We start from the raw sequence: 11,216 nt of genomic DNA, 5'->3' as shown, positions 1-11,216 counted from the left end.
TAATTCTATAGATATCTATAAAAATGATCTTATTAAGATATTTTATTTTAATATATAATATATTTTATCTAATTAGTGGTATATATAATATATACACTATGTCCCCAGCCACTAACGACATATTAATTTACTATGTTTATTTACGTGTTAAATAAGTTTCTAGGCCTTTTCTTACTTTTCAACTTTTAGGAGCATATAAATTGTTTAAGATTTACAGAGTGTAAGCAAAATCCTGCAACAAGGAACAATGTCAATCATGGCACTAATAATAATTAGTAATTAAAGCATACCGGTCAACAGCTTCTTTAAAAAATTTAACTATTAATCTACATCATTTTTTCACTATTCAACATATTGTATTTGGATTTTTATATTGTAACTCAAGTCCTTTCCAATTATATGAATAAAAAAAAAACTTTTAGGTTGTGTCAGGAGATATGAATTTGAAATATATAGATTTCGACTATAATTTTATTCTTTGCAATAAATCAATTGATCAAATCTTAAATTCACATATTATAGTTTAATAAAACAAAATAAAATGTATTTCAACTGACATTGTTATTGAATAAACTTGAAATTTTCAAACGTAACCTCGTGGATCCATGGCTCAATGGATTTTCTCATGCCAACTTTTGTGAATATTGTTCATAGATCATCCATCACAATTTTATTTCATAACATGGGATTGTGATTTAACATATATAAAGAAATAAATAATTATTTTAGAAAAAAATTTATATATTTTTATTTTCCCTAATAATTACCTATTTCTTGTTGTGTCCTATTTTGAGTTATTTGACTATTCTGTCAAATAAAATGTGACGCATATGGATTCTCAATCATAGGAGAGGGGCCCAAGTAGTTAGGAACAAATAGGTTAAAAAATTAATATATGTCTTTTTAGTAACAACAACATTGAAATTGATAGTTGGATATTGCCCATTTTCTACCCGAATACTCCATGAATTAATTAATTATTGCAACAATCGTAAAGTGGATTCAATTTATTAAGAAATGTGGCTGCCGCATCAAATTGACAATGATCACTCAATTATGTATTTTATAATCTGTTTCAATATATTAAGAAAAATCTCGACAATAATTTAATTTTGTCTTGTCGATATATATATATAATTTTAATATATCGTCTAAAAATGAAACAAATTCTATGTACATCGTTGAAACGACATTAATATATTGAATATGATAAAATATATTTAAATTATACATATATTAAGGGTGTGTTTGGTTGATGTTATTAAATAAGGATAGATGAATAATCACATACTTATCTAATGTTTGGTTAAAATTTTAAGATATATTAATAATCATTTTGACTCGATTTAAGACCTAATTTTATGATTAATTATTTGATTATTAATCTAACAAATTAAGTGAGATAAGTTATCAATACACCACAAATTACATTTTTATCCTCTTATCTCTTATAAAAATAAATATTTAATAAATTCTTTTATTGTGTTAAATGATTACCGTAATATTTTCAATTATATTTCTAATAAATATATTTAAATTAATTTTAATAAATATAAATTATAATTATAAATATTTAATTATCTATTTAATTATTTTAAGAATATTTATAATTATTTAAAAAAACAATAATATTATAATATCACTAAACTTTATTTAACATTAAAATTAATATTCAAAATATTACTATTATTTTAATTATTAGTTATAAATATTTAATTATCTATCAAATTATTTTAAAAATATTTATATTTATTTTAAGAAAAAACAATAATATTGTAATTATTACTAAAGCTTTATTTAACATTAACATTCAAAATATTATTGCTATTTAAATTATTAAAATAAATACATATTTACAAATTTATTTCTAATAAATATATTTAAATTAATTTTAATAAATGTAAATTATAATTATAAATATTTAATTATCTATCCAATTATTTTAAGAATATATATTTAATTAATATTTGTGGCATTTTGGTCATTACAATAAAATTTACAAAATTAATACATTATTTTAAAATCATACCAGACACCATGTTATTTATCTCACCATACTATTAATCCATATATCTCATTTTTTAAGCACTCTAATTATTAATTATTTATTTATCCTATCACACGTACCAAACGAAGCCTAAGTGTATAATACGTCAATGTGGATTGGTGGACATTATATATGTATATATATGTTACTTATAAATAACTTTGTTTAATGAAAACAAAACGGAGAGGGTGGTATTTATATATACGTACATCATTTATAAGTAAATCAAATTCATTTGACTATAATTGATGTGACACTTGCGTATCTTAGTTATGAGTGCCCATCAAACACGTAAATGTAAATGATTTGTTACATAGACAAAAGTCTAAGTATTATCAGATGTTTGTCTGTCTCTAATTTATAGTTCACCAGATTGTTTACAATAAGATTTCATTCACATATATATCAGACATAGGATGGGCAAATTCATTACCGACCAAACCGAATTAATGTAAATTTATTGAATTCAATTTATAGAAAATTAATAAACCGACCAGTATTCATGGAATCACTTGATGTCCAACTTACAAACATAAGAAATTTCAGAAACTATTAAAAAAATTCAACGGGTTGGGTTTAATACATCATTGAAAAAAATAACAATTATATATCCAAGTGATGAAATCGATATCGCGTTATTAAATAAAGCGAAATGAATTTCCGAATTAAGTCGGCCATATCGATTTACTTGGAAGTTTTGATAACTCACTCCTACGTACAAAAATGTATACATATATACATGTATTGACAAATTTATGTAAACGTAGAAGTCAATTTTTAGATGGTTTATTGTTGAAAATATCGTATAATTTCTTTCTGGAAAAATTGGAAACGTAAGCGGGCCGGTGCGGTGACCATTCCTAGTTATAATTACTTGTTTGAAATGAACTTTAATTATCTCAAAGTCTTACAAGAAATTGAGTTGAAACTTTTGTTTAATCTTTCATATTTTATGATCTAAGCAAATACATATGATTTAATCTATTTAATTTGTTCTCAATTAGCCATTTTTTTAGTGAAGACTAAAACAAGTAGGTAGGAACAAAGTTGAAAGTTGCAAGGATTTAGTTAACCTTACCCCAATTAATATATTAGATATCTTTACATAACTAGATGATCTCTACTTTAGAGAAGTCGACAGACCACTTCAATTGCCTGTATTTTATAAGCGATTATGTCGATATTTGTTTTGCATCTGTTAATTATAGGCGATTTTACGACCGATTACATAAACCATATTTTTACTAGCTGCTATAAGATTTGTGAAATCATCTCTAAAATCGTAATATCTCGAAAACTCGAAAGATATATAGATTTCAAGTTAGAACGAATTAATAAGAAAGGATCTGTTTGCGAAGAAAAAAATGAGTTTGGTTCTATAGGAAAGTCACAATTTGATTTCAGTAACTAGCTAATTCATTCGTCGTCTTAAAAAAATCAATAAACATATTTATGTGTGTATTTGTGTGTGTGTGTGTGTGTGTCTATATATATATATATATATATATATATATATATATATATATAAATATACACACATCATATAATTTTATTAGATCAAATTCAAAGTATCATATATTTAATAGATTGAAGAAAGTTAAATAAACATAGCCTTAAATTTGTCTAAAATATATGGCGGACTATCAACTGATGAAATCAAATATCAAGAATGGACTGGATAAATATTTTAAAAAGCTTACTTAATTAGCTTCTTCAAGAAGGTTGAAGAAAAAGAACATATATTCTTAAGTGAGCAGGTGGACTCTTTATTCATTTTCTAACAAGAAATTGACTACGGAACCTTTAATTCGTCACTAATTTAAAATTCAAGCATCAGGGTTTCTTGTAATGGCATCGTTGATCCGTTGGTTCTTACAGGTAACCTAGATTTCTAGGGTTTGTGGAAAATAAAATACGATAGATGAATAGTCAAAACATTTCTTGCCAGAATGGCTAACATACATATGTGGGTGTGTGTGGGTGTGTAAATATATAATACCAATGGATCGTTGATGTAAAATTTGTTAGATCAAAATATGGAATCACATGACAATATATACAATTCCAGTCCTAAAAATAAAGAGCAAACTTATATTCATCAAATAACCCTTTATTTTTTAGTAGGTCTCTTGTGAGACGGTCTCAGGAATATTTATCTGTGACAAAAAGTAATACTCTTATCATAAAAATAATATTTTTTCATGGTTGACACAAATAAAAGACATGTCTCACAAAATACGACCCGTGAGATCATCTCACACAAGTTTTTATATTTTTAGCTAAAAAAATATAATAATAATAATAATAATAATAATAATAATAATAATAATAATAATCCTTTGTCTCACTTTTGTTTTTATAAAAAAAATAACCCTTTATCCTGCCCCGGGTCCGGAGACATGTTGTGTTAAGTATCAACGTGCTACAGATTTTCAGGGGCCCAAATTAAATCTCAAATATCAGACTACTGAGAGAAAATTTCATATCATTAATAACCTATCAAAATAAAGTATTGAAGAAAATTCGAATTCCAATTATTTCAGTGATTAAGTAGCTTCATCTTCTTCTCCAATAAAGAAAGTATGGTTATGTTGAATTTGAAGGCTTAATGAAAAAAATCAAGCGAAAAAGTTAAGAAAACTCAAAACTACTCGTAACGATTTAACCGGAAAAGAAACATGTGCTACAAGAGCTGCCTGAAATTTCCATGAAGCAAGGACACCGCAGTGGCGCATTTTCAGGGCACCTCTGCTCCTGAAGCGCTGTCCAAGGGTTGCCTGGAGGGTCGAGACACCCTGCGCCTGCGGCGTTGCCCAAGAAGCTGCCTGGAATTTCAAAGCAGCAAGGGCAGTGCAAAGGTGCTCTGATACCAATTGTAGGATCGGTTGAAGTCTTTAAAAGGGGTTGAATAGACATTTGATACACTTTTATTTCTTGTAGTTAATTTAACTGAGTTGACAACTAAATTATATATAATCTCGAGAGTCGATGTCAATTTACTAACAAATAAGTGAAGAAAGAAGTCAAACTGAAATATTAAAACAAATCAGCAACAAGGTTGACTAAGTGAATTGAAAGGTAAACTGAATGTGGAAAATCCCAGTATGTTTCTGAATGTTTAGAGACTTGAGCTCTTACGTCACCTCCTTTTTTTTTTGAAAGTTTCATACTAGAAGACTTTGGATTATACAAGTGATTTGCAAAATCTCAATTCAGTTTGGACTCAAACACTGTCAAATTGAAAATTTTAGTATATCTATGCTGATAATAGACAATATGAAAACTGCTATTCGAATGTAATAAATTACAATACGATCTTAGCACTCAATGATCTCGAAATGATCAGATTCAATACTTTTTTAAAATTTACTTGATTGATTGAGTTTCGTTCAGATGAAAGCTTGAATATTTAATGTTTTTCAGTGGTAAGAATCTTCTTGTGGTTTGGCTGATTTTCTTCTCTATATATAGTTTCTGAAATAAAATATTTGTTCCAAAGAAAAGTGTCTCTTTCGAGAGCCGTGCTAGGGATAAGAATGCTGCTAAGTTGTTTTCTGTTGGCTTGTTTTTTAATCTATGTCAATATATTTCTGACAATCATACATTGTTGCAATCAGGTTTGTATTGTATACTGTTGCAGTCAGTTTTGTCTGGTGTAAACTGATTCTAGTAAACTGAAACTAGGTAAACTGAAATCCTTGAAACTGAGTGAGGAAAACTGATAATTTGATAAGAATTATTTCATTTTGAGACCGTATCAGTTTTGTTAGACTAGACTAGTTCATCTTAGGTCAGTTTTACCTTAATATTATTTGTTAACACAAAAACATAAAAAATTCTTGATCCAACAACACTCTTGCTCGGAAGTGTTGCAGAATTTCGTCCCTCATTTGATAGCTGGTGTAGCTCGAAAATTCTGAAGTTTTTGGAGTGATTTTTCACTAAACTAATACCTCTAATTATAAACCTCTAAAAGTAAGCTAAAATGGTACATTTCTCCCTTCTGTAATACTCATAAACTCAATTTTCATGGGCATCAATCAGCCTATTAAAATTTGAATGTAACATGTGTCAAAATATACTTTCAAATTTCAATTTTGGGCCTGTGTACATTTTGAATTATTTGAGCTCAAATTCTTGGTCTTAACAATTTGTATAAATAAAGCACCAAGAGTACGTAGGAATTTGGAGACCCTTTAAGTGTGTTTCGATCGAGTCATAATTGAAATCGACTTGACTTGAGTAGGAATTTGGAGACCCTTTTCCATTGAGTCACATTTGAAATCGTTACGTTTCAAATCGACTTGACTTATTTGGTTGAATCAAGTAAATTTTATGTGAATTTCAGATTTATTATCATCTAAAATACATTGTTGTCAAATAAAATCCATTCATTTAAATCCATCGATCCAAAATCTCCGAGACGCGCTTCGAAAACAAGAATATTGACCACTACATTCCATTCTAGGTAAATATATATAGGAAATGCATGTATAATGAGAGGCGAATGATAGATGACTCATAGAGGGACAGTCTGTTGTAGCTAGGTTCCCAAAATATTCGACTCGACGCCGAAGTCTTAACAAATTCCTGCGAGAATCACAAGCCAGACAAATTTGACAGATCACAAGTGTAGGCCAAAGGAAAGCACGAGCTTGAAAGGCATTGCATTGGCACATACACGGTGGTGCTTGCTAGCTGTGGAGGGAAATAACATCAAGATGGAACGACAAAATAAATAGCTAGCAAATCACAGGAGTTGAGAATTTGTAATCAAATGAACCGAGACCCAATAATCCAAATGCGATCTTTACGTGTTCGTGCATCGGTTTCATATAAAAGAAAAACATTGAAGCACATATTACAGAACATAGGTTTCAAGTTAAAAACTGAACATTCGACAAAATTAAGCTATACAATTAGACTTCAGAATTTAGAAAGAAAAAAAAGGAGACGACAACTAGATTTCTGTTCCTAATTGTGCTTCTCGTTTTCTTGAAACTCGACCAGATGGTTCGGTTTCTGTCTAGTGCTACTACTGCCACTATAAGTTAGATTTAGATTTCACACCACCCTGGTTAAATGAACCGTTGTCTGTTATATCCTCTTTAACCTGCGCTCTGAGGCGATCCACGAGTTTTTCTAAAGCTTCGGTCATCCACCAATATTGACAAACTTTTCTGGCTTCTCGTACACTAATCTGCCATGTTTAAGACAACATATAATCAGAATTTAGACGAGGGAACGAAAAGAGGGCCCTGTGTAAAAGTTCATGATAAAATTCGTAGAATGTTACCCATAATCTTTGACGGGAATCTTTCTCGGGCCAAAATTCGAGTTGCTCTTTCACAAGTAATGGAAACATGTGACACTCCGAGCAGTTGTTGTTCTTGTTCTTGATATTCCATTTACCCAAACTACACTGCATGACGACGAATCGACGACACATAGATGGTGTGAGGAGAGCTAGGTTCGAACTAACTTAGTAAAATCTCTAATTCAAGAACTTATAATTCAATGTGTTACATACAAATATTATGCAAGGGATTGTAAATAATTCTAACCTCAACATCACCTACTACTCCGGCTTCCTCCACCGTTTCACGCAGTGCTGCACTCTCAATCAATTCGTCGGTCTCCCAACCTCCCTAAAATTAGATGTATACTCACATTACAGATTTTCTTCAAATTAAACATTATACGCTCGTATCATAAAATTATATATATACCTTTGGAAAGAGCATCCCTTTACCCTTTCTCTGTGATGTAATAACGAGAACTTCCATTTCTTCCTCGTCCACCTGAGATTTCCCATTGATTCCGCCTTTATATCGGTACGGAATACATCTGTACATAACATTAAAGTATACTGTGAGACATTCTTTTGCACGTGTATTGAAACTCCAACAAAAACATACAGAAATATATATAATGTTTGCTGTAAAATAAGTTACGCACATTACAGATAAAATACGCTCTGTATGTTTACAGTTTTTATTATAAAGTATAAACCAAGATGAAAAGGGCGTAACTTAAAACGGGAATATCTCTCATTTCCGTTTCAGTTTCAAAATCGGAACTCGAACCAATGACTTATTTTACTAATTTCTGATTCCTAAAAATAAAAAACCGAAAAATAGGAACAAGTGAAACTCAATTGGAACTCTATTGAACTAGAGGTGTAAATGAATCGAGTCGGTTCGTGAATTTTTCAAGCTTACTTGAAGAATATTTGATTAATATCCAAATTTATCGAATTTGAGTCTAAGATGTTCAAATTTTTTTCTTTTAGCCAAACTTGAGCCCAAATTCTCTTGGTCGATAGTTTGTGAGCCGTTCGCGAGCTTTAATATTCTATAAACATGATATAAATTCTATATTATATATTAAATAAATATATTTTTGCCTTTGTTTTCAAGTAACTTGCGAATATATTAGAATATTTTGAGCCAAACTCGAATTAAAGCTTGATTCATACCAAATTCGAGCAAAAAATGTTAAAAGTTTTCGATTTTTAAATCGAACTCAAGCCCAAATATACATAATTCAAATCTTAAAATTTTCTTAATATTTATCTCGATTCCGTTCGTTCACAACTTTATATAAGACATGAAAAGTTAATGTTTATAATCTTTTGTAATAAATAAATAAATAAATAATTTTAATGAGTTTGATTAACTCACAAGCTGTACCGCAGATCTTTTACGGACTGACAAAAACTTATGTGAGACGGTTTCACGTGTCGTAATTTGTCAGACGTATCTCTTATTTGGGTAAAATATTACTTTTTATGCTAAGATTATTATTTTTTATTGTGACTATCGGTAGGGCTGACCCGTCTCACATGAATAGTTTATTAGACCGAAACCAAAACCATAAAAAACAGGAAACTAAATCGGAGCCATGTCTAACCAATTCGATTCTGGTTCCATACTAAGACCAAATCATTTCCAGATAGGAAACCACTGGTTTTAAAGTCATGATAAACCTAATTGCAGGCCACTGCAAATACGCGTTGGTTCGGCCCACATGGGCGGTGGGGCTAACACCAAATTCCAATCATTAATTAATTGATCAGAATAAAATATGAAATGGTTATCTATAGACAAAAATTTCATCCCAGAACCAACCATTAACAGGCTGAAATTTCTCAGAAACTTCAATTACGATCGCCCCTCTATTCAGTCAAAGCAAACCGGATCAAGAATTTCCCCGTAATTACACTCACGCCGACCAAAAATTAGCCATACACAACTACAGAAAAAAAAATGATGCATACTCTCAGTAATTTAACATAATTTTACGCTTTGAAGTTAAATTAAACCCTTGTCATGCAACGTTGAAATACCATTATTCCCGAAAACCAAAAAAAAAAAAGTGGCTGTTTTGTGTGAAAGGGAGAGAGACGAACCCGACAACTTGGCGATGGCCATGAAAATTATAACGTTGCTTATGTCTTCCCGTACGAGAAACAAGACCAACTATGTTCTTCAATTCCATATCAGCAAAATGAATATCGAAAGATTGAGAAGATATTAATAAGGAAAAGTATGTCTTGAAGGTTCTTCTGCAGATAAATTTAATATTGTGTTTTCAGACACGAGAACCAGATGACATCTCTAGCATTTATCAAGTTTTTCCGCTGCTAAAACGGTTGGGGGAAATAATGACAGTTTACAAGAGGGCTTCACTAGAAACCAAGGGTATTTTATGGGAAACTGAGGGTATTCTAAATCTGGATATAACTTGTAGTTCATATGGTTACACGAGATATCATATTAGAAATTCAATAGTAATAATTTTTATATTTTAACAAAAATAAAAAAAAAATTTGGGTGTAGGATGGATGGCCTAGATTAAGCCTCAATATATGGGGCGTGATTGATCTCATTGAAAAAACATTTGACTCAGTCTATGTCATTCATCCGACGGTGAGGGTGTCGATGGATAAGGACAATGCTATAGTTTGATTTAGAGTTCCATTTGTTTCCTAAGATTGTTTCTCAAATTTTGGAAATTTATCGAAGAGTATATGTTTATTTGGTTTAATTTAGAAATTTCTCATTTCACAATTACTCGATGAGAGCGTCAAAATGATCCACTAAACTTGTTTATTTTGTACTTTGGTCCGGTAAATTAGGTCAAATTTTTGCTTGTGATTTTCTTTCGGAATGTTGACGTGATATCAAGAAATATTATCTTGATATGAAATGTTGGTGGTGTGTGTTTACTCAGACTAGTTGAAATTTAATTTTAGTTGGATTTGTAGTTATATTTTGACTCCAACATTTGTTTGGGAGAAGTCGTCTATTTATATTTGCACTTCCTTTCTTGTTCTTCTTTATATATATTTTCTGGATGTCAGTATTTATCGGATTCTATAAAACAAAAAGACAAACACTTGTGTGAGACGGTCTCACGAGTCGTATTTGTGAGACGGATATCTCATTTGGGTCATCCATGAAAAAATATTATTTTTTATGCTAAGAGTATTACTTTTTATTGTGAATATCAGTAGGTTTGACCCGTCTCACAGATAAAGATTCGTTAGACCGTATCACAAGAGATCTAATCAAACAAAAATTTGATAATTGTTAGTTAAATTTGGGAAAATAGAATCTCGAAATTCCGATGTCTAAATATTGTTTCCATTTGCATATTATATTCTAAGTAAAACAAGATTTTGAAGCGGGCAAATCGATATTATAACTATGTTGGGTCAAGGCTTCACATGTTGATTCATTAAGACGGGGTAGCATTTATTTAAATAATTCAGTTAATTAATTATGTCGATTACTCTTTATTAATATTAATATATTCTCAAAATAATGGAACTATGATAAATTTAAGCCTAAAAGCCGAATGAGTTTTACGATATTAGCATATAATTTTTTTTAAAAAATATATTATATAGTATTGTGAATTGTGATGGAATTAAAGTGGTGAAGAGTACGTGTCCATGACCCATCACTTGTGGACTGCTTTTGTAGCTTGAAGTTCGTTAACAATTTGCAGGAATTCACACCTTTTGCATTCACCGAAATATTATTATTATTTACCTAATCTCGAAAAAATATTATTATAATGATTTTATATAGGCCAAACTTGCATCGAAATTCAAAAGGTAACAGCCTGTATAAGACCTTTTAAAATTTGTATATATAATACG

General features: G+C 29.9%; 1 protein-coding gene across 1 annotated transcript; it reads right to left on the bottom strand.

Annotated features, from left to right (window-relative positions):
* Positions 1 to 6,860: 6,860 nt before the first annotated feature.
* Positions 6,861 to 9,736, bottom strand: LOC142531069 (nudix hydrolase 18, mitochondrial-like). Its single transcript, XM_075637082.1, has 5 exons — positions 9,459 to 9,736; positions 7,777 to 7,894; positions 7,612 to 7,695; positions 7,344 to 7,469; positions 6,861 to 7,247 (listed from the first exon to the last, which is right to left on the bottom strand). Exons 1-5 carry the CDS (start codon positions 9,545 to 9,547, stop codon positions 7,092 to 7,094), a joined length of 573 nt encoding a protein of 190 aa, XP_075493197.1. The 5' UTR covers positions 9,548 to 9,736; the 3' UTR covers positions 6,861 to 7,091.
* Positions 9,737 to 11,216: the final 1,480 nt, after the last annotated feature.

The sequence above is a fragment of the Primulina tabacum genome, chromosome 17 (genome assembly GCF_025594145.1).
Source record: "Primulina tabacum isolate GXHZ01 chromosome 17, ASM2559414v2, whole genome shotgun sequence".
Classification (NCBI taxonomy): domain Eukaryota; kingdom Viridiplantae; phylum Streptophyta; class Magnoliopsida; order Lamiales; family Gesneriaceae; genus Primulina; species Primulina tabacum.
Note: the sequence above shows the minus strand (reverse complement) of the source record. Positions and strands in the feature narration are given on the sequence as shown.